The sequence below is a fragment of the Oratosquilla oratoria genome, chromosome 41 (genome assembly GCF_046742065.1).
Source record: "Oratosquilla oratoria isolate Oo_2021 chromosome 41, ASM4674206v1, whole genome shotgun sequence".
Classification (NCBI taxonomy): Eukaryota; Metazoa; Arthropoda; class Malacostraca; order Stomatopoda; family Squillidae; genus Oratosquilla; species Oratosquilla oratoria.
Window position 1 is genome coordinate 41,543,925 of NC_134817.1, and position 25,000 is coordinate 41,568,924.

At 39.4% G+C, this 25,000-nt stretch overlaps 1 protein-coding gene across 1 annotated transcript in view; it reads left to right on the top strand.

Annotated features, from left to right (window-relative positions):
- The first annotated feature begins 9,334 nt into the window (after window positions 1–9,334).
- The window catches only part of LOC143021171 (uncharacterized), a 15,935-nt gene continuing 269 nt past the window's right edge, over window positions 9,335–25,000 (top strand). Inside the window, exons 1-2 of the mRNA XM_076178464.1 lie at window positions 9,335–9,521; window positions 23,992–25,000. The exon at window positions 23,992–25,000 is cut by the window's right edge and continues 269 nt beyond it. Coding sequence (XP_076034579.1) covers window positions 9,335–9,521; window positions 23,992–25,000 — 1,196 coding nt within the window. The remainder of the gene's footprint in view (window positions 9,522–23,991) is intronic.

Sequence of the window (25,000 nt, forward strand, 5' to 3'; positions counted from 1 at the left end):
AGGAAGAAGAGGGGTACAAGAAAGAAGGGGAGGAGGTGTACGTAATGAAGGAGGAGGAGAAGGAGGAAGAAAAATGAGAAGGAGAAGGAGAAGTCTGATGGCATGGAGGAGGAGTATATGGAGAAGGCAAAGAATAAATATAAAGATAGGGAGGAGAAGAAATGTGAAAAGGAAGATGGTGAGGAGGAATAGAAGAAGGGAAAGGAAGGGTGAGAGGGAACGTAAGAGGAAGAGGAGGAAGAGAAAGAGGAAGAGGAGGGAGAGAAAAAGGAAGAGGAGGAAGAGAAGGAGAAGGAGAGGGGAAAGGAAGGGTGAGAGGAAGCGTAAGAGGAAGAGGAGGAAGAGAAAGAGGAAGAGGAAGAAGAGGAAAAGGAAGAGGAGGAAGAGAAAGAGAAGGAGAAGGGAAAGGAAGGGTGAGAGGAAGCGTAAGAGGAAGAGGAGGAAGCGTAAGAGAAAGAGGAGGAAGAGAAAGAGGAAGAGGAGGAAGAGAAAGAGAAGCATAGGTTACAAGGAGAAGGAGTTTATGGTTGAAAAGGAGGAAGTGTAAAATAAAAAAGAAAATATGAAAGACAATTCGAGGGTAAGAAATAGGAAGAGGAGAACAGGAAAGAAATGTAAGAAAATGAATAGGAAGAGTAGGAGGAGAAGGAAGACAGGAAGGATGTGGAGGAGGATTTGGAGGAGGAGGAGGAGGAGGAGGAGGAGGTGGAGAGGCCTCGCTGGAAGCAGACGCAGTAATGTACGTCAGTCTAAATCTTTCCTTTGTTCTTCTAATTTCGTTTATATATATCTCAAGCCCTGTCCAGCTTTGGGGCAGCGCCTTTCTTGTACGGAAGTGCCCATCAAGGCTTGGACCCGAGTCGCCTTCAATTCGTACATTTATGTTCATATTTTTCTTATCCATTGCTCAACGACCCCATTTTCTTTTGTTCCATTCACGGCCAGATTGCTGCCTCCATTTTCTTCATCTCTATGTCTATCGGGGATATATTTTAGTGATGTATTATGGAAACAAGAAAAACCGTTCCTGATCGGCGCCTAGGCACTTACAGAGTCGCTAATTCGATAAAGAAAAATGATTTCTCGCAAAATATTTTGTGTGTGATAGAGATTATATATCTGAAAGAAGATTAGGGTATACATACACTGTATATGTTAATTGTACAAGAAGTGCATATATGCATACGAATGCATATGTTTGTTCATATGCACACCTATGCATATATATGCATGATTCTTGTTTGAGATAGTGTTCATACGTGCATATTTGACATATATAAGTGTGATTCTTAAATACAATTACTACACTGAATACAGATAAATGTGGATGAAACCCTCTCCATACTGCCTTATGAATTTAAAACGTGAAATTGGGAATTCACAATTACTGCGGTTCATCGCTTTTTCTGTTTGTGCAATGCCTGTTCCCTTATATCTTCTTCACGAAATTACTAGGCATTTACCACGATATATATATATATCTATATATATATATATATATATATATATATATATCTGTGTATATATGTATGCGTAAGTAACCACTAGGAACAGTAAACTAATGAAGCAGAGCGCTTTCGTATAATTACATCTTCAGTGCTGATACAAAGAAGGAATTATAAGATGAAGAAACAAGGTACAGAATATATGACATAGTGAAGAAGGCATTCGGAGAGGTAGTAGAAGAAGTACACGTGACGGACGTTTTGGGCCGTCCTGGTAGCCAACAAGTATGGGACGTTTGGGCCGTCCTGGTAACCAACAAGTATGGGACAACTGCTCATAATTTATATTACAATTCAAACAATTGAATAACTTGCTAATTCAAACAATGAATAACTTGCTAATTTTACCGTACCAAGAGAACCTGCAAAATATTCCAAATATATTACGTAAATTTAACATTAATGTAGTTTTCAATAATAAGAACACTGTAAGACAACTGCTCATAAATAATTCTATCAGTTGTAATAAGGTGTGTGTGAACAAATGACCTTGCAAATTATGTAATTAGGTTTATGTTGGTCATACAGCTAAAATACTCAAAACACAAATCAATAAACATAAAAAATACGTTATAGAAGGAAATCAATCTAGCGGTATATTCAACCACATGAACCATTTTAACCACCCAGTTGACTGGGATAACGCTAAAGTCATCACATACAACAACAACATAACAGAAAGAAATTTAATTGAATGCAGTTTGATCAAATCTAGTAAGGGGATAAATGTTAATCTTCATCAAGGTTTGTACAAATTAGATAGTTTTATTTCTCATGAAATTTCAAAATTGTTTGAATTGTAATATTAAATTATGACAGTTGTCCCATACTTGTTGGTTACCAGGACGGCCCAAACGTCCCATACTTGTTGGCTACCAGGACGGCCCAAACGTCCGTCACATGTACTTCTTCCACTACCTCTCCGAATGCCCTCTTCACTATGTCATATATTCTGTACCTTGTTTCTTCATCTTATAATTCCTTCTTTGTATCTGCACTGAAGATGTAATTATACGAAAGCGCTCTGCTTCGTTAGTTTACTTTTCCTAGTGGTTACTTACGCATTTGTGAACACACGCTCCTAGTGTTTTTATTGCATATATATGTATATATATGTATATATAAACGCATATATATATAATATATATATATACATTATATATACACATATATATATACATATGTATTATATATATATATTTATATATATGTACATATATATATATGTATATATACATTATATATATATATATATATATATATATATATATGTATATAGTATAACACAAGAAACCCACAGTTGGAGAAAATAAACTTCAAATGAAAGAAGATTCTACATTTCGGCTACCAACTGTAGCCCTCTTCTGAAAAGGGCGACAGTTAGTAGCCGACATATAGAATCGTCTTTCATTTGAATTTTTTTCTCCGATTTTGAGATTCTTGTGTGTTATTTACAAATGCGGTACTACATTTCTTTTTAGATGTATGTAGACTCTCAAAGTGATGAATTCTATTCATCAGACGTGTTTCGTTCTTTTTTGTGCTTTGACAAAACTATTTCATACTTTGCATATAAATTTATGTATGTGTATTACCTTGTGGATCTATCTTGTCAATCTTAGGAATTGATTTACGTAAGATTAGAGAAATTTGCATATCGCCGTCGTTCTCGGACGCCGAAACGCCGGTGTGAGAATTCGTAGCTTACATGCGTTCTGGAGAAATTACGTGTGAACCAATATTTTGGCAACTGCGTCCCTAACTTACATTTACGTACGTATAGATTTTCATATAAAAACTATTAAGTTTCTGCTTATCTAAGATTGACAAGGTAACTTTATCAAATATTATTATCGATTCATTGATGTAAAGAATATCCGTGTATGTACTAGGAAGTATTCCTAAACACTCTTGTTAATCGTCGCGTCTAGCGACGCTTGGTATCTCTCCGGATCTTACGGAGAAGTGTATATATACATCTGCTTGTAACGGTCAAGCTGGACTTTGAGAATCAACTCAGCGCTCCTAGAGGTCGGACGTCTCTTCAACCAACTCTCTCCACAAGCTCCAAGTATCATCGCCGGCCGGTGGTGGCTGGGAGATATATCTCCTAGCTACTGCCGGTCTGGCATGGCCGACCTCTACGTTGACGTCGGCAGGCGGGTTTACACCAAGACAAATACACACACACATTTCCCAAGTCACGTAAATCTCTGTTTTCAGAGTAGTGCTTGGAAGAAAAGAGGCACACGCACACTTTCTCGCTAGCAAAAGCAGAGGCCCAAACCGTCTCTCTCAGTACGCCCAATCTGACCGCAGGCTGGTTGACGGAGAGACTTGGGGACACCTTTCTGTCCGACCGGCCCGCAACCAAACGCTGGCCTCTCGCTGACGCTGGTGAGCGAGTTTACACTTCTAACATTTACACACAATTCCCAACCGCGTAATTCTCTGTTTTCAGTAGTTGTGATTGGAAGGAAAGAGACCATACAACACCCGCCCCGTCTGCCCCTCCCTCGCACCGCCACTGAATTCTACTCTTCCGAAATCCAAACCCAGTCTGGGGATAAACAGGCAACGCTCGCCCCACCTGTGGCTCATCAGGAACGCGCTCGCCAGCGGTGGCGGCGAGGAGTTATCTCCTTGCCGCCGCCGTTCTGGTCACTGATCTCTTCGTTGACGTCGGCAGGCGGGTGTATACCGCCCGTCTGCCCCCCCTCGCACCGCCCCTTGATCAGCTCTAAAAGGACTTCAAACCCAAAACCTGGGGATAATCAGGGTACGCTCGCCCCACCTGTGCCTTATCAGGACCGCCCTCTACACGCGGGAAGTGAAATCAACTCACTTCTCGTAAGATACACACATACACCTCTCACGAACAGAGCCACAAATCACGCACAAACATCTACACTTACTTTTTCTTCGACTAAAATTCGCTTCCTTTCTAACTTTCTCTTCTACTACATCTTCTCATTTCAGTTTACCTCCCACTAAAGATTTTTCCGTTTTTCCACCTTTCTCTACTACTACGCCTCCTACCATTTTCTAAACTTTCGTTGGTGATCCTAACCCCGTTGGTAATCCTAACCTCCGGCGTCAAGCGCTGCCCTCCAAGCTCCCGGTCCAGTTCTCCTAAGCCACGACAACAAATAAGCCCCTAATCGCTCGCAATTCGCCCGGTGGCAATAGCCCTCTTTTATACACTACTATCTTTTCATTTTCTAACAGACGTTCTTCCCCTCCCACAAAACCCGATCCCGCGCAAGCGAGGTGGTCTTTTCTTGGAATCCAGAATCCAGACTTTGCATATCAGAGCTCCCATGCTACCTTGTCTAGCTTTGCTCGTGTTATATCCACTTTGTTGGACTTAGACTTTTAGTCGTAGAATTTTCTCGACTTTGTAATTTTTACGTAAAATATTACGTAGGACTTAGTTTCCATTCTGTGGGTCGAAATTTCTCGACCTTACCACATATTGTCCTTTAAGACTATTTTTTCTTTATTGAATGTTTGATATTTGATCGACACTTATATATATACGTGTCTTAGCAATCTTAGCCTTTTATGTTCTAAAGAAACCCATTGTCTGGTATTTATTTGTCTGTGAATTTACGTGTTTCGGACATTGTACTTTTCGCTAGTTTTGGCGACTTCTATTTTTCGATCTTGTTTATTTGTTTTCTTTTGAAGGAAATAATCATTCTTAAGCAGAACTCTAGTTTTTTAACCTGGCCCTTCCCCATAGGCGTCACAATGTATATATATATATATATATTGTCAGTGTATTTGGGCAGGAGTTTTTCTCTAATGCATGTTTCATTAAAAGTGATGGCTAGTTGTGCATTAATAATTTTCTTAATGGTATTTTCCATATACCTTATTAAGGATTTGTTTTCCTTAGGAAGGAAATTTAATGACTAGGGACCCTCCCTAGCGCACGTGACATTTCGTCCCTGCCCGTAATACCAGGTGACCTCCCCCAGTGATTAGCAAGTATAGGAACTCTAGTATAAAACTTAGATCTTTACTAGAATCTTCGGATTAATTCTTATCCCTATAGCTACTGAAGAAGGGTCTTGAACCCGAAATCGCGATCTAGCTAATATGACTACATACAGCCAAGTCATAAATTTCCTTCCTAAGGAAAACAAATCCTTAATAAGGTATATGGAAAATACCATTAAGAAAATTATTAATGCACAACTAGCCATCACTTTTAATGAAACATATATATATATATATATATATATATATATATATATATATATATATGTTTGTTTGTATATATATATATATATATATATACATATATATATATATATATATATATATATATACATACATATATATACTGCTCCACCCTCACCCTTGGGAGAGGTTATACAGAGAACATAAAGAGAACATTTTCTCGATTATTCGTACATAAACTATCATTCAGTTTTTACATATTGGCACGCATATTAGAAGGCAGATTGGATGTGGCGTAACAGGAGCAAGGACTATTAGTAGAAAATATCAAAATGGATTACGATGGAGAAAAAAATAATCACAATGGATTTCAAATGATTATAGTGGAGAAGCAAACCAAAATTTATTTACTAACGAGCCCCAAAAAATAAAAATAAAAATAAAAAATAAAAAATAAAAGGGTCTTTTGGTCCTTGACGAGAGCGGGTAAAGGAAAGATATTCCTGGTCTATAACGATGCCCCTAAGAATGAAAGAAAGAGGGGAGAAGGAGAGAGAGAGAGAGAGAGAGAGAGAGAGAAATAAAGAGGGAGAGGGAAAGAAAGACAGATAGGCAGACAGACAGACAGAGAGACAGAGAGACAGAGAGAGAGAGAGAGAGAGAGAGAGAGGGGGGGGGGAAGGGGAGGGAGAGAGAGGGAGAGAGAGAAAGAGAGGGAGAGAGAGAAAGAAAGAGAGAGAGAGAGAGAGAGAGAGAGAGAGAAAGAGAGAGAGAGAGAGAAGAAAGAGGGAAAGGCAATGAAGATGGACTGCTGAGAAAGGAAACTACAAGGAGACGCAAGAAATATTAGTTTCCTAATTCTCGTACACAGGAGGCATGAGGGAAGCTGTCTCGAAAATATCTTTGTCTGTTTCTCATGTGTTTCTGGAGTGTCTTCCAAAATGTTTCTTGATGAAACTCTCAAAGGTCTCTAAACATTGTTCAACAACAATTTCTATAGATTGTATCTTGGCTTGTATAAGTTAGTTCTTATCGATATAAGCCAAAGTCTTGTTAAGTGATTTGGTTTTACATAAAATGAGAGGACTCCATTTAGCCCTGAAAGATTTTCTTTTTCTTTTTCCAAGGGTCAGATTTGTGTTATGTTCATAAAATGAATAAATAAATAAATAAATAAGTAAATAAATAAATAAATATATAAATAAATAAATAAATGAATAAATAAATTATATATATATATATATATATATATATAAAATATATATATATATGAAGGTGGAAAAAGAAGTCACGGGTCTAGTTCCGAGTTTCTGAGTTTATTCCTGACCAGTTTCGCTCTATGCTTCTTCAGAGGAATGTGACTCTGGAGTGAACCTGGCGGTATACATAGTCTGAGTAAGACCGCGTTCCCTCCTTGGAGGTGGGTTACGTTTGGTTGTACAATGGTTTTTTAATACAATGAACAATAGTGATAAAAATACAATTTATTGTTGTGATGTTATTACAAAACAGCTCCGGTGTGTGTGGAATGTTGATCGAGGGTGTAAACATTGTAAGTGAAGTGAGTGGTGTAGAAATGTGTGAATCCTAAAAAGTTGTCATATGATAACTTATAGTATTAAATAATATGATAATATAAGATAAATATCCAGATAAAATGAGTGAAATAAAATGAAAATACAAATATAAATACAAATGTAAATAAAAATAATAAATAAAAATATATAAATAAATATAAATAAAATAAATAAGTAAAAATGTGCTTATTTAAAGTGACATGACATCTCATCGCATATCATTGTGTGACAGAATGTTATCAAAAAATATACATACATATATAACAATGAATAGATAAATAAATGCCAAAGAAATATATAGTAAAAATATGAAAAGAAAAAATATATATAATAAATAATAAATAAAAATTATAATAATAATAATAATAATAAAATAAAAAATAATGAAAATACGAACTGACCGGCCTCAAGCCCTCAACCCAGGGAGCGCCGGACGTTTGGGCACCGGATGGATTTTGTCGTTCTATGTGGGCGCTGTTCTGGGGCAGGTTCTGATGGCTGCGTATTGAGCTTGTGAATTTTTCCCATTTAATATCCCCTACTTTTTGGTTGATGTTGGCATTGGTTGTTATATATAGGGCTTCAATCACCTTCCTTTGTCTTTTTGATAGACCTTTCTTTACTACCTCTGCCTGTTGCCAGTCGGGAAGATGTCCTTCCTGATCTACGTGGCCCACCATCGCGTTTGAGAGGCGGTGGTACCTTAGGTCCGCCTTGTGCTCTTTTATTCTGGTATGTAGGCCCCTGTGACTCTCACCATAATATGACTTGTCACAGTTGCCACATGGTATCCTATATATGACGCTGAGGTCGTTTGTTGTTTTTGATGTTGGTGTTACTAGTTGTCTGATTCTCCTTCCCGTGTCATTCACTATTTCTAGTCCTAGTGGGCGTACAGCATCCCCCAGTGTGCGTGAAAATTCTGAGTCCGGTACGACTAGGTATTGTTTGTCCTGTCTGTTTACTGGTTCTCTCCGTTGCCTGATGTTTTGAGCTTTACTTAGAGAAGTGGACAGTAAGCCCTCTGGGTATCCCAGTGATATGAAGGTGTTTGTGACGCGGCGGATTTCTTCCTCGAGGAACTCCTTGCTGCAGATCCTCAGAGCTCTGAGGAAAAAACCGATCACCACTCCTGTTTTGGTTCGTTCGTCATGTGCACTGTAAAAATGTAAAAGGTCATCTTTGTTGGTAGGTTTCCTATAAACTCTAAAATGTGCTTTGTTATCCTCTCTAATAATCTCCGTGTCTGAGAAAAGGCAGGCGACCACGGGACTCAATCTCCAAAGTGAATTGTATATTATTAGTTACTTCATTTTAACTTTGACAAAATCTCCTCAGCATCTGTCTCTGCAGGGAGAAAATGAATAGGCAATCATCTACATACCTTAGCCAATGTGAACCCTCCTAGGAGGGAACGCGGTCTTACTCAGACTATGTATACCGCCAGCTTCACTCCAGAGTCACATTCCTCTGAAGAAGCATAGAGCGAAACCGGTCAGGAATAAACTCAGTAACTCGGAACTAGACCCGTGACTTCTTTTTCCACCTTCATCAACTTGTCACAATGTACCAACATTTGTCTCAAGATGGAAAAGACAGGCGTGGCGTCACCGAGGATGAGTTTACTCTTAGGAGGAAGCTGACGAGTATTCAAAATAGAGACAGATTCCTAAAGGACTGCCTAGAAGAACAGGTCCTACCCAGATCAGCACCGAAACACCTACACCACCCACACAAACCCTTCAGCAACACAGCCAGAGGAATACCTAAAAGAAGCTAGAGAAACCCTACGAAATGAAGAAAGCATGATCAGGAGCCGCTTGAAGAAAGACCACATACCACATGGCCTTGTTCCTTAAAATCAAGGAAGAAGACAGGATCCAGAAAGCAAAACTCCAAATGAAACTAGAACATTTGTGCAACAACAGCCGATGGAAGGAAGTTGGGAGGCACGAACTGATTACAAAACCTATCATCACTCAGATTGACAAAAACACAAGAAGAAGCTCTCTCCCTAGGTCTGAAGTTCAGCACGGGCATTAACCACAAAAACCACGGCCGACTATGTTGAAAAAGAACTATAATTGGAGGGACAGTGAATTAGAGAACGGATTCAAACAGGGTCTAATATTATGCTGCTCACTAGCCTCGAGAAAACGTGAGCCAGCCATCCCCAGAAGGTACACACGTGCACTAAAAGAACTCCGAGACAACAACGACATCTTGATCACAACAGCTGATAAAGGCGGAGGTATAGTGATCCTTGATAAATTGGATTACGTACGCAAAATGGAGGATCTCTTATCCGACCCGTCCACATACACCAAACAAAACATCGGCAAAGCAAAAGAGGAAGCGGAACAGTTCAACAAAACCACAAGAAAGATTTTGAAGAGAACCGAAAAGGGTAAGAAAATGTTACATCTCTTAGAAGAAGACCCCAAGATACCGACCTTGAAAGGACTCCCCAAGATCCACAAACAGGAGATACCGCTTAGACCCATTACTTCAGGTATTGGAAGCGGGGCGCTTCCAATACCCCTAGCCAAACCCCTATCGTCCGCCCTTGGTAACATCAGTAGTACGCATCTCCAAAATTCCACAGACTTAATCGAGAAACTCAACAACATAGACTTTTCACAGAAAAGATTAATCAGTTACGATGTAACATCGTTATTTACCCATGTCTCCATAAAAGGCGCCATCAACGCTATCAAGGAAGCACTACAAACCATCGACGAAAATAGCCTACCGATCTGCAAAAGAGACTACATGCAGCTCACAGAAAAATGTATGAGATTTGGCTCTTTCAGATTTGACAACCAAGAATACCACCAGTTGGAAGGCCTTCCCATGGGATCTCCTTTGAGTGCAGTGGCAGCAAACCTCTACCTAGAGGTATTGGAGAGGGATCACTTTTTAAAAATTCTCCCAAAGGGTTCACATTGGCTAAGGTATGTAGATGATTGCCTATTTCATTTCCCCTGCAGAGACAGATGCTGAGGAGATTTTGTCAAAGTTTAAATGAAGTAACTAATAATATACAATTCACTATGGAGATTGAGTCCCGTGGTCGCCTGCCTTTTCTCGACACGGAGATTATTAGAGAGGATAACAAAGCACATTTTAGAGTTTATAGGAAACCTACCAACAAAGATGACCTTTTACATTTTTACAGTGCACATGACGAACGAACCAAAACAGGAGTGGTGATCGGTTTTTTCCTCAGAGCTCTGAGGATCTGCAGCAAGGAGTTCCTCGAGGAAGAAATCCGCCGCGTCACAAACACCTTCATATCACTGGGATACCCAGAGGGCTTACTGTCCACTTCTCTAAGTAAAGCTCAAAACATCAGGCAACGGAGAGAACCAGTAAACAGACAGGACAAACAATACCTAGTCGTACCGGACTCAGAATTTTCACGCACACTGGGGGATGCTGTACGCCCACTAGGGCCTAGAAATAGTGAATGACACGGGAAGGAGAATCAGACAACTAGTAACACCAACATCAAAAACAACAAACGACCTCAGCGTCATATATAGGATACCATGTGGCAACTGTGACAAGTCATATTATGGTGAGAGTCACAGGGGCCTACATACCAGAATAAAAGAGCACAAGGCGGACCTAAGGTAACCACCGCCTCTCAAACGCGATGGTGGGCCACGTAGATCAGGAAGGACATCTTCCCGACTGGCAACAGGCAGAGGTAGTAAAGAAAGGTCTATCAAAAAGACAAAGGAAGGTGATTGAAGCCCTATATATAACAACCAATGCCAACATCAACCAAAAAGTAGGGGATATTAAATGGGAAAAATTCACAGCTCAATACGCAGCCATCAGAACCTGCCCCAGAACAGCGCCCACATAGAACGACAAAATCCATCCGGTGCCCAAACGTCCGCGCTCCCTGGGTTGAGGGCTTGAGGCCGGTCAGTTCGTATTTTCATTATTTTTATTTTTATTGTTATTATTATTATTATTATTTTTATTTATTATTTATTATATATATTTTTTCATTTCATATTTTTACTATATATTTCTTTGGCATTTATTTATCTATTCCATTGTTATATATGTATGTATTTTTTTTTATAACATTCTGTCACACAATGATATGCGATGAGATGTCATGTCACTTTAAATAAGCACATTTTTAGTTATTTATTTATTTATATTTATTTATATATTTTTATTTTTTATTTTTATTTACATTTGTATTTGTATTTTCATTTTATTTCACTCATTTTATCTGGATATTTATCTTTATATTATTATATTATTTAAATCTATAAGTTATCATATGACACTTTTTAGGATTCACACATTTCTACACCACTCACTTCACTTACAATGTTACACCCTCGATCAACATTCCACACACACCGGAGCTGTTTTGTAATAACATCACAACAATTTATTGTATTATTATCACTATTGTTCATTGTATTAAAAACCATTGTACAACCAAAACGTAACCCACCTCCAAGGAGGGAACGCGGTCTTACTCAGACTATGTATACCGCCAGCTTCACTCCAGAGTCACATTCCTCTGAAGAAGCATAGAGCGAAACCGGTCAGGAATAAACTCAGTAACTCGGAACTAGACCCGTGACTTCTTTTTCCACCTTCATCAACTTGTCACAATGTACCAACATATATAATATATATATATATATATATATATATATATTTATTTATGATTTAACGTCACACACTCTCCCCCTATCGGGAGGCTAGAACGGTGCCCCTCACAGAGGGCCTTGTAGCGTGGAATTTAATGAACCATGCCCTTGGTTCAACTTCGCTGGTGACAGGATTCGAACCGCCCTCACTTCGACCTTCACCGTATTTGGAACAGATTTTGTAAATCCTTTCAAGAAAAACTAGAAACGGTGGCAGGGTCAGAGAAGGGATTAAGGGAGTGACGGAGTTTGGGAGAGTATGCGATAGGAGAAAGTTGAAGGTGTGTTAGCGTGGTATGTTGTATCATGGTAAAGTGTCCGAATGGTTAGGCTCAATGACTAAAACACGTAGAAATGTGTTGGCTCTTTATTTGTAGCACAGAATATGAAATGTGTATCGGAGGCTGATGGGGGAGAGAACTAATCGGCACTGTGAATAGAATATCACACTTACTCTTTGTGTCCTGTAACCAGCACTTGCTTGACCACGACCGCCTGGTAGCGTAGTCAGAGATAATCTGAGTATTGTCCGGACGCGGGCTAGTCGCCCTGCTGGTTCAGCCTAGCGCGTCATCCAATCAGATGCTAGCATCTGGGTCACGTGATGACGCGCATCTGGGTCACGTGACGACGCGCCGCAGAGAACAATGGTCACGCTAGGTCGCGTCCCCCGCCAACTTAACGCGGGAGCACGTGACCCAACGCGAGACGCTTACCATAGAAATAGTCACGCGTTCTACTCATGCCACAGTATATCATACCATTATTATTGTACATTGTACTTGTGTGTTGCTTATTTGGGGAATTATATGTTTCCCCCTCTTTATAAAATTATCATATGCTTTGTTGCTTGTTGTTTTAATATTTATTGTAATTATGTGTAATCATTGTGTATATTTGTAATTATATTGGATATCGCAAACCCGATGCACGTTTTATCGCGCCAATTGGCAGCTTGGCGTCAGTTGAGAGCCAGCTCTCTTTGTATTCACACGCATTAGTTGTCAGTGGTATCAGTGATTACAGTGTATTTCCCACTCTTTGACATTCATTTCTTGTAGCCACCCGGTACAAAGGTAAATGTGGATAAAAGAAAGTTGATGATATATATAGGGGTGAGAGGATGGCAGTGAGTTGGAGAGTAAGCCTGAATTGAGAGAGAGGCTGGAGGAAGTGGATAGCTTTAGGTATTTAAGTAGTGACGGTAAAAGTAAATTTTAGGTTAAGAGAAGCAAATAAATACCATGGGGGTTGAAATGTGTCATGGGAAAAAGGCATCTGTGAATAGATGCAGAAAGGAAATTGTATGGGGCAGAAACTTTCAGTCTAAGAGAGGCAGAGGAAAAGTTTGAATGTGTTTGAAATTAAATGTCTGAGAAGTATGGTAGGGGTTAAATGATTCGGCAGAAAGAAAAACGAGGAGGTGAGGAGGAGAGGTAGGATGGATAAGGAGATGGCAGATAAGGCTGATGAAAGAGTATTGGAATGGTTTGGACATACAGAAAAAATGAGTGAAGATATATTAGTAAAAGAAATGTGGAAGGCAGTGGAGGTAGTGAACTTGGGGAGGCAACCGAGGATGAGTTGGATAGATGGGGTGAAGGGGGAGCTGAGCAGGAGGGAAATTTCTATTGAGTAGAAAAGAGAGAAGGCAGGAGATAGGGGTGAGTGGAGAATGATTGTATATGAATGATACAGAAACTGCAAAGAAGGGAGGGAATGGTAGGGTAGGGAGTGGTTTTGTATTAATGATATTTTGACACAGCCCGAAAATATTTCCCCGTCTTCTCTTTTTCCCCGCGAGGATGTCGCCTATTAAGTAAAGCGGCTTTGCTGTTGATATGCTGTTTCTCGCTGCATTGCTTCTGACCCAAGGCAGTGGATGGAATACGGCGATGACCCATCGTCCATGAGGATCTGAAATGAATTGGAAGAATGGGTGGTGGATGAGAGTGGAAAGGGTGGGAGTGGATAGGGTGGGAATAGTTACTTACCTTTTAAATTGGTTACTTCCTTTGCATGGAGAAAAAATCCTTGGTATACAGATTAATACAAACAGTCGCGAGACAGTTGAGATACACATCCGAAACATCACGCCATTGTTTGAGGAACAATGTAACTTGATGCATATGAGACCTTACAATAGAAATAATATTTTCTATCGATATCAATACATTCTCATCATCAGTTTGTTCCTACCCTGATTCGATATCATTGAATTCTGTTGATAAATAACCATATCATTTCCCTCTTCTCGCTGCCTGGCCTTTTTTTTGACTGATAATGAATTCAATTTCCTCTGCCTTTCCTCAAGTTACTTTTTCATTTGAAGTCTCGAGTTTAATACCTTTGGCCTTCATCCCCTTTCTGCAAGTGTTGAACCCTCCACTACTGGAGCATCATTTATACCAGGTGCTCTTCAACGTAGAACTTTTAACTCAATTTCTTCGGCGAGATATCGTCTTCAAAGACAAAAGCTTTGGCGGTAAAATTCAAGTTACTAAAGGATAGGATGAGTTTTTTCAGCTGAATGAAATCGTTTGATGATAGCAATGTAATTTATGTAATTCAGAAACCAGCGTTAGCGGGATAGAGTTAGACTGGGAGCCTCCAAAAATAACGAAAGAAATGTATTAAAGAAGATAAAGCAGACTATCACAGTAATCTGGAGTTTTACTTCGTAGTACCGAAATGTGTTTTATGGGTTGTACGTAAAAATACAACCGTGAAAGAATTTTTTTAATGAACGTTAAATGAAAGATTAGAGCCAGTAGCCTCAAGCTACCTCAAAGAGGAATCTCGACGTAACGAGAAAAAAAAATAGTCTTATCTGTTTCTGTTTCTATTTATGTTTCATTTTCAGCCACGTGCTCTGATTCATTTAATACTAAGATTCGGATAAAACAGGATCTTATTCTATGGAGGGAGGGAAAGAGAGAGTAAGATAGAAAAAGAGAAAGAGAGAGAGAGGGAGAGAGAGAGAGAGAGAGAGAGAGAGAGAGAGAGAGAGAGAGAGAGAGAGAGAGAGAGTGAGAGAGAGAGAAGTATTTCTATAGCTACAAACGGTATTTCTATTCTTAGTGATAATATCACGCCGAAGAAATAGTCATAGAGATGGTAATTGAAGAAGGGTAATAATATGTAAGAGAGATAGCAGATCAATTGTGAAAAAATGCTATGTCACTGAACAGAAGGGATGCCACGAAACCACCTATAATATTGACTGTATCAAATTCACACAGTCAGTATTCCCCATGTGGGTGTGAGAAAAGGAACGTGAGAGTGGGAGTGAGAGGGAGAGGGAGGAAGAGGGAGGGAGAGGGAGGGAGAGGCAGTCCAATGGTCTGACTGCGGACGAAGTAAACATGAGATATGATATATTCGATTCGAATCCATTATGGGATTAGGATCTGCACCAGCTCAGTTCCCTACGTGGAGTAAGGGAAGCATATAATGTGATATATGTATGTAGATTAACATTATGTACACGCACACGTGATCGCACAAGGATATCTGTACAGTACGCAGGCACGTGCTCACACCCGGACACACACACACACACGCACGCACACACACACACACACACACACACACACACACACACACACACACACACACACACACACACACACACACACACACACACACACACACACACACACACACACACACACACACACACACACACACACACACACACACACACACACACACACACACACACACACACACACACACACACACACACACACACACACACACACACACACACACACACACACACACACACACACACACCACACACACGCACGCACGCACGCACGCATGCACGCACACACACATACACACACATACACACACATACACACACACACACACACGCACGCACACACACACACATACACACACACACACACACACACACACACACACACACACACACACACACACACACACACACACACACTCTCGGTGGCGCAGTTGGTAGAGCGATGAACTCCTAGCATGGTGGTGCCCGTAGTGCTTGGTTCGAATCATGCCCAGGGCCGAAATTATTTCGGTACAGCTGCGCTTCGGACCGTTACTCTGACTCTCGTGGGCGGGGAGTTGGGTGTGTGTGTGTGTGTGTGTGTGTGTGTGTAAGGTTATAGCATTTACCCACAGATCGGACCTACGAGCTCTGAGCTCTCTTCCAGGAGGGAAATAGCTGTCGATCACGAGTCCAACACGTGATCCAAAGACCAAGACCAAGTGAATACACACACACACACACACACACACACACACACACACACACACACACACACACACACACACACATATATATATATATATATATATATATATATATACATATATATATATATATATATAAATATATACCCTGGCTGGGGTATTGGCTGCATGTTATTCTGAGGTTAAAAGCTGCTAAGTAGTATCAAGGTGGTACTTTAATGTCTATATGGGGGCGCCCCTACGGACTAGAGTCACACTTTATTGTGTCTACTAGAGGATATCTCTATTCATAGAGAAATGATGATACTTTATTATACTGCGATTGTCCCTTTGTTATGCTGTCCCTCACTCTTGTTACTGCCCTGTACCATTTCTCTGAATATTCATTTTCTCATTTCGCAGAACCCTGTGGCGAGGGAAAAGAATACCGCCACCAAGTGTTTCCACTTGAGTCGTACGAGGCGACAACCATGAGACTGGGATAGGACTAGGCATTCTTCTACCTGTAGCAACAAAGGGGACATTCCTAAAAGAAAAACAAAGGCATAAGTGGGTCTGGGAGGAGTTTTCCAACCAGTACCCTAAGGTTTGGGTCTTTTACTGTGGGCACATGTGATACAGATGAGAATAAAATGGAAGAGATAGGCTGTTTGTGAGAAGAAAGGTGGATGTGTTGGTATTAAATAAAACAATGTTGAAAGGAAGGGGCGGGTTTGAGTTTGGGAGTGTAGTTGGGAGGATCTCAGGAGTGAAGAGATGACGAGGGAGAGAAGGGGTGGCTATGCTAGTAGGTGAAGAAATAGGTAAGCGTGTGGTGGAGTGGAAGGTGATTTCTTCAAGGCTATTGTGGATGAAGGTGAAACTAGGAAGGGAAATGTGGGTTTTTGTAAGTGCGTATGGGCCTGGTAATGAGAAGAGTGTAGAAGAATGAATGGATTTTTTGATACATTTAAATGAGTACATAGAGGGTTTAGTGAGAAATGTCAATGTAGTGGTTTAGGGATTCCCTAATGGTAGGGGAGGCTATGAACCAATTGACGGAGTATTGGGAAGTATGGAGTTCTAGGAAAAAAGCGTAGTGGAGAGTTGATGGTGGAGATGTCTCTAGTAAGAGAGTTGATGACAACAAATGCATTTTTAGGTAGAAAGTCAAGCAGAAGCACACAAGGGAGAGGGCGGTGGATTGAAGGGTGGTAGATAGAGCGTTAATGTACTATATAGTGGTAAACAGGAGAATACTAGTATGAGTTAAAGATGTACATGTTCTAAGAGGAGAGAGTGGGAGAATGTCAGATCTTTTTTTTGTGTGTGTGTGTGAAAGGTAAGTTGAGAGAGGAGGATAGATAGAGAAAGGGGAAAAGGACAGAATTTAGATGCTTAAAGTGAACTACTTAAATGAGAAAGAAAGGGAGAAGGTGTACAAGAAGAAGCTGAGACAGTAGTGGGAGGGAGTGAAGGACAGAGTAGAACTAGGAGTGGAGGAGGAATGGGGATGGTTCAAGGAGGGAGTCACATGGTGTGCAAAGATGGTGTGTGGAATAATGAGGACGGGAGTAAATGCTGTAGAAAGAAGGGTAGTGATGTGTGGGATGAGGAAGCAAAGAAGGTTGTAGAAGAGAAGAAGCCAGAATTCACAGATTGGTTACAAAATAGGACGGGAGAATCATATGTGGGGTACGAAGAAAAGACAAAAGAAGTAGAGGATAAGATATAGGAAGCAAAGACGAGAGCAGATAGGAAATGTGGTAGGAGTATGACAGAAAATTTTGAAAGTAATAAAAAGATGTTTTGAAAAAAATGAGAGGGGGAGGCGAATCAAGTAGAAGAGAAAAGGTGATGAGTGAGAAAAATTTAGGGGAAATAAGGAAAGATGAAGTGAAGGCAGTTGTTAAGATGAGAGCAGTTAGGCAACTGGGTTGGATGGGTGTCATGCAGAATGTCAAAAGAGAGAGAGAGAGAGAGAGAGAGAGAGAGAGAGAGAGAGAGAGAGAGAGAGAGAGAGAGAGAGAGAGAGAGAGAGAGAGAGAGAGAGAGAGAGAGAGAGAGAGAGAGAGAGAGGTACATTGATGATGGAGTGGCTGGTGACATTATTTAATGTTTGCTTAAGAGTGTGTAGAGTGCCGAAGGACTGGAGGAGTGCCTTTATAATTCCACTTTACAAAGGAAAAGGGTACAAATGTGAGTGTAGTAGTTTCAGAGGGATCAGTTTATTATGTGTAGTTGGGAAGGCTTCTGGGAGGGTCTTGACTGAGAGGATTAGGAGAGGAGCAGAGGGAGTAATTGGTGAGGAACAGTGTGAGTTCAGAACAGGTATTGGTTGCGTGGATCAGATGTTTTGGTAAGATATGTAAGAAAGCTTTAGGAAAAGTTAAGGATGTTTTTTTGGCTTTTATGGTTTTAGAAAAGGCATATAACAAGGTAGAAAAGAAGGTACTGTGGGAGATATATGGGATGGGTGGAAAGCTTTTAGGAGCAATCAAGGGTTTTTACTAAAGTAGTAGAGCCTGTGTTAGAATCAGAAATGGAGAGAGCGAGTGGCTTGAGGTAAAGATGGGACTTTACCAGGGATATGTTATGTCACCTTGGCTGTTCAATTTATATATGGATAGGGTGGTGCAAGAGGTAAATGCAAGGATAATGGGTTGGGGACTGAAGATGGTTAAAGAAAATGGAGAAAAGTGTGAGTTAAGCCATTTGTTGTTTGCTAATGACACTGTGCTTGTGGCAGGATCAGAGGAGGGTTTGAGGAAGTTAGTGAGTTTGGAAAGCTATGCGAAAGAAGGAAGTTGAAGAAGATAAATGTGGGTAAAAGTAAGGTGATGAGATGTACAAGGGGAGAAGGTGGCAGCAGACTGGAAGTGAGTATCAAGGGAGAGAGACTGGAGGAAGTGGATAGTTTTAGATACTTGGGTGCAAATGTGGCGGAAAAGGGAGAAGTGGAGATGGAGGTAGAATGTAGATCGAGAGAAGCAAGTAAATGCCTTGAGGGATTAAAATGTGTAATGAGAAATAGACACTTGGGAATGGATGCTGAGAGAAGATTGTATGAAGGAGTGATTGTGCCGACAGTATTGTACTGGGCAGAAACATGGAACATAAGAAAGGAAGAGAGGAGTTTAAATGGGTTTGAGATGAGGTGCCTGAGAAGTATAATAGAGGTTATTAGGCTGGATAGAGTGAGAAACGAGGAGGTGAAGAGGAGAACGTGGGTGGAAATGAGTTGGGAAATAGGGTTGATGAAAGAATATTGGGATGATTTGGACACATGGAAAGAATGAGTGAAGAAAGATTAGTAAAAGAGATGTGTATATACATGTATCTGTGTTTTATATTTTTTATCAAGAGTTATTAATATGGTGTGTCTGAGTGATGTGAAAAATATTTTACTTTTTCAATTAACTATATGGCGTCAAGAGGATTATATTGAACAGTGATACTATTCACGAATATAGTTTACAACCGTTTCACCATAATCGTTATTACATATTTTTTTTATATATTCTTAGTAACTTCTTCCTCAGTACTTCAACTGTCCTTTCGTTATTTTTTTTTTTTATGAATTGTATAGTTTTTAGAAACTTGTTTACACCAAGTTAATGGCATGACAAAAAAAAAAAGTTGGGAACCATTAGACTAGACGATTGTATATTATCTTATTAAACACTTTAATCATTATATGTGATAAGCTTATTCCTCTATTATTGTTACACTCTTGCTTAGATCCTTTTTTGTGAATAGGTATAATAATGGCTTTACTCTAATCTTTGGGTATCTCCTCTTTTCCCAAATTGTTTGGATACCTTCATAAAAAAAATCTCTAGTACTTCATTCCACTCCTTAATCAATTACGGTGCGATATTATCCTTGTTTTTCTTAAGGCTGATTGTAGAATTTTACACTTCTTCAAATGTCCTAGTTCTTTCTGAATCAGGTTGTTCGGTTCTAATTTATTCAATAGTTCCTAAAAAAAAAAAAAAATCAGTATTTCATCACGCTCACACAGAATTTCATTATGTCTGTTTACGAGGTTACTCGGTTTTTGGTACCCTTTCCTTATCTTATTGATGTTTTGATATTGTTTTCCAGTCTCCTACAAGTTCATGTCTTTTGATTTCATCTAGGTTCACTTCCAATTGTTCTCTTTTCTTACTCCTGAACAATCGTTTGGCCCTCTTTCTACTGTTTCTAATCTCCTCTCTAAGGTCTTAATTATTTGGATCCTGTAATAATTTTCTCATTCTGACCTCTTTTCTCGGCTTTCTCTTCATATTGTTTTCGAGTCTCTTACAAGTTTGTCTTTTGATCTCATCTAGGTTCACTTCCAATTGTTCTCTTTTCTTACTCTCTTTCTACTGTTTCTAATCTCATCTCTAAGTTCTTAATTGTTTGGATCCTGTAATCATTTTTCTCCTTCTGACCTCTTTTCTCGGCTTTCTCTTTCGCATTACTCATCATTCTATTCTTCACCCCTTCTCCATTGTATGTATCCTAAAGTTTCTTCAGCGGCTCCCGATATTCCTTTCACTATTCTTTTTAATTGTTCATTAACATCTTTATTTACATCATTCTACCAAACTTATTTCTGATCTCTACTTTAGAGACGTTTTTAACGTCCTCTATATCCTTCTTGGTAAGTCTTGCTTTTATTTTAGATAGTACTAGATTATGATCCCTGACTCAGTCTGCAACTCTAAAACTCCTGTCATCCATTAGTGCCTATTTGTGTCTACGGTAAATCCTTATGTGATCAATTTGGTTGAAAGTCTGGTGGTTTCCAGGTTACCTTCTGAATGTTTTTGTGTGGGATTATTGTTCCTCCAACAACTAGATTGTTGCATAAAATAAAGGAAGCAATTCTCATTTCATGCTCGTTTGTTACATTATGGAAACTCTACCGATCGCCAATGCAAAAAAATCGGTTTTCGTTCCCCACTTTAGCATTGAAATCCCCTAAAATATGCTTGATGTCATGTTCACGCACTTAACATACACCTGCTAGTGTATGGTAAAATGGATCTTTTTCTTCGTTTGGCTCAAATTCTGTTGGTGCATATACTTTGACCACAGACACATTGAACTATTCAGCTTTTAATATAATTTAAAAAAAAAAACAACTCCCTTTACGTGTAGCCCTACGCTATCCACTGTAACACAGAAGGTACTCTCCAACCTTTGTTTTTCCTAATAAAGGTTATCTCACCCCTTGAATTCCTTTTAACTTCACTTTGTATCTCTTCAGTTCTTCTACCAATACTTGTGAATAGCCTGCTCTATACAAGCTGCGCACATTCCATAAAGCTTTTTTTTCATTCACGGGGATTATACTTTCGCATTGAGACGTTATTCAAGGTTATCCGCATTGCGAGACGCAGAATTGGTTTTGCAAACTAGTAGATTTTAGTAAGGATAGAAATTCAATCTACCATCCAACCCCTTCTCTGGGTGAATTTCATGTCAGTTTATTAGTGCCGTCCATTTTTGAGAACCCTTTAAGGTTACAGGTTTACAGGTATTAAACCCAAGTCATGTGGTAGATGGATGAAATATGCCACCACACTACGATCGAGGTTACGCTAACTATTGTGTCAGTTGGATAGACCCTGCCCCTGACAACACGGACTATTTTATTTTTCTTACAAATACAGGTTTACTTTACAAATTAGTTCATGTTTTCTTGTCTTGCAATATTTAAGCACAGCAACAGTTTGTGTAAACCTTTAGTTTAACACTATTTGCACTACACCAATACTTCAACTTCCAGTAGTTTCGCTATTAGTTTCTACTTTAATGTTCAAGTGTTTGTATAAATGATTTACTAAGTCACTTATTCGTATGATATCCTTTGCTTCTTATATTTTTAGTAATAAATCCTTCTGCTTTATTATTAAGTGTCAATAGTCACGATCAACAGCCATATATACAAAGACATATACTGTGTATATATATATATATATATATATATGTATGAACACAAATATACCTATATACATACATACTATATATATATATACATATATAATATATGTATACATATATATACATATATATATATACATATACAGGGTGTTCCAAAAAATTTGACGTCATTTTGCAGGCCAATAATTTTGGCAATTTTCGTTTAAACGACCTCAAATTTTCACAGCTTGCATAGAAACAGTTCAAGATTTTATGTTTAATGTTTGACATTTATCTCTTTTCAGGTTGAGAAATGCCGTTCACTTCAAAAGAAAAGTCCTTTTGCGTGTTGGAATATGCTCAAACACAGTCACCCAAGACCGTGCAGCGTGCCTTCTTTGCAAAATTTGCCAAAAATGCACCAACTAGTAAACAAATTTGGACCTGGCACCAAAAATTTAAAGAGGAAGGCTGCTTATGCAGGGCTAAAGGATCTGGACGGCCATCAACATCGGAAGAGAAGGTCGAGAAAGTTCGTGAAACATTCCTGCGAAGTCCCCGGAAGTCTGTAAGAAGAGCAAGTGTGGAAACCCAGATTCCTCGAACAACAGTTTGGCGCGTTCTGAGGAAACGATTGCAAATGAAACCCTACAGGCTGCAGCTCCTTCAGGCTTTAAAGGAAGATGACAAGCGAAAACGTAAAGAATTCTGCTATGATATGCTAGAGAAACTTGAAGAAGACGAGTTCGATGAGCGTCTAATTTTTAGTGATGAAGCCACGTTTCATACGAACGGCAAAGTCAATAAGCATAATGTTCGCATTTGGGGCGAAGAAAATCCCCATGCCACAATTGAGCACGAGAGGGACTCACCAAAAGTGAATGTGTTCTGCGCCATCTCCAAGAATCAAATTCATGGACCGTTTTTCTTTGAAGGAAATGTGAACGGGGATGTTTATCTGCAAATGCTTCAGAACTGGCTATTTGATCAGCTCATTGAAAATGAACATGAAAGCTTCATTTTTCAACAGGACGGGGCTCCACCTCACTGGAAGCTCACTGTACGGGCCTATCTCAATGAGAATCTGCCAGAGAGATGGATCGGGCGTGGTGGTGAGGAAGACAATTTGCTGCTGAAATGGCCACCACGATCACCTGACCTGACACCGTGTGAGTTTTTCCTCTGGGGATATGTGAAAGGACTCGTCTATGTCCCCCCTCTTCCTGCTAACGTTGAAGAACTCAAGCAGAGAATCACTGCCGCACTGGAGAATGTTACCAAAGACATGCTGCAGCGTGTTTGGCACGAGTTTGAGTACCGACTTGACGTGTGCAGAGTCACAGGCGGCGCTCATATTGAACATTTGTGAAAATTGTGAAATCGGTCATAGAATCTACAAATCTTTGTTTTTTTCTTTGAAATGTCAACTAATAAAACTTATGATGTTCAACATAAAGTTTGTGCAGTTTCATTGAGATGCACTGAGTAGTTTCCTAGATATTGGCTTTTAAAATGACGTCAAATTTTTTTGGAACACCCTGTATATATATATACATATACATATATATACAATATGTATATACATGTTTGTATGTATGTATGAATGTATTTATGTATGTATGTATGTATGTATGTATGTATGTATGTATGTATGTATGTATGTATGTATGTATGTATGTATGTATGCATGTATGCATGTATGTATGTATGTATGTATGTATGCATGTATGCATGTATGTATGTATGTATGTATGTATGTATGTATGTATGTATGTATGTATGTATGTATGTATGTATGTATGTATGTATGTATGTATGTATGTATGTATGTATGTATGTATGTATGTATGTATGTATGTAGGTATGTAGGTTATGTAGGTATGTGTTCTATTTCTGCTCTAGTCTTGGCCTTGATGAATATGTCATCTACATATCGGCAGTATATGTCTGGTTTCTTAGTGGCTTTAAAAACTTCTTCCTCTACGCATCCCATAAAGAAATTGGCCATTAGAACACCTAATGGAGAGCCCATGGCAACGCCGTCAATTTGGCAATATTTGTTTCCTTGTGGGCAGACTAGAGCAGAAATAGAACACCTCCGACTTCACCTCCAGCAAACATCAGAGCTTAACTTCACCATAGAGGACAGTGTTGAAGGAACTATCCCATTCCTGGACATACTCGTCAAACAACAAAACGAGTCTTTCAATACCAGCGTTTACACCAAACCTACAGACACCGGACATTGCCTCAATGGAAACAGTGAGTGCCCACAGCGCTACAAGGACGCCACCATCGGTGCCTACATTAGAAGAGCCTTAACACACTGCAGCTCCTGGCATCAAGTACACTACGAGATAGAACGCTCCACCCAGGTATTGATTAATAACGGTTTCAGCGAAAAGGATATAAGACGTCAGACTTCTAAGATTATTGATAACTGGTACAAGAATGGTAGCAGCAACCAACATAAAGAGAATAATAATAATAAAATAAACCTGTACTATAAAGGCACTTTCTCCACCGCTTACAAGGAAGAAGAAAGAATTATGAAGAAAATAATAAAACAAAACATCAAGACTACAGACCCTGACAAAATATTAAATTTTATTATTTATTATAAGTCTAAGAAAACTAGCCATCTCCTCCTTAAGAATAGTCCGCAACAACACACTGAGACACTTCAAAAATCTCATGTCATTTATAGGTTTAATTGCAATAGAGGGGACTGTGAAACCCTCCCATCTTCCTACATTGGCATGACTTCCATGAAGTTATCTCGAAGACTTTCGTACCACCTTTCTTCTGGAGCACCGAAAAACCACCTGAAACAAATCCACAATGTCACCCTTACGCGGGAAATCCTAGAAAACGGCACAGAGATCTTGGACACGTGCAATGATGTAAGACG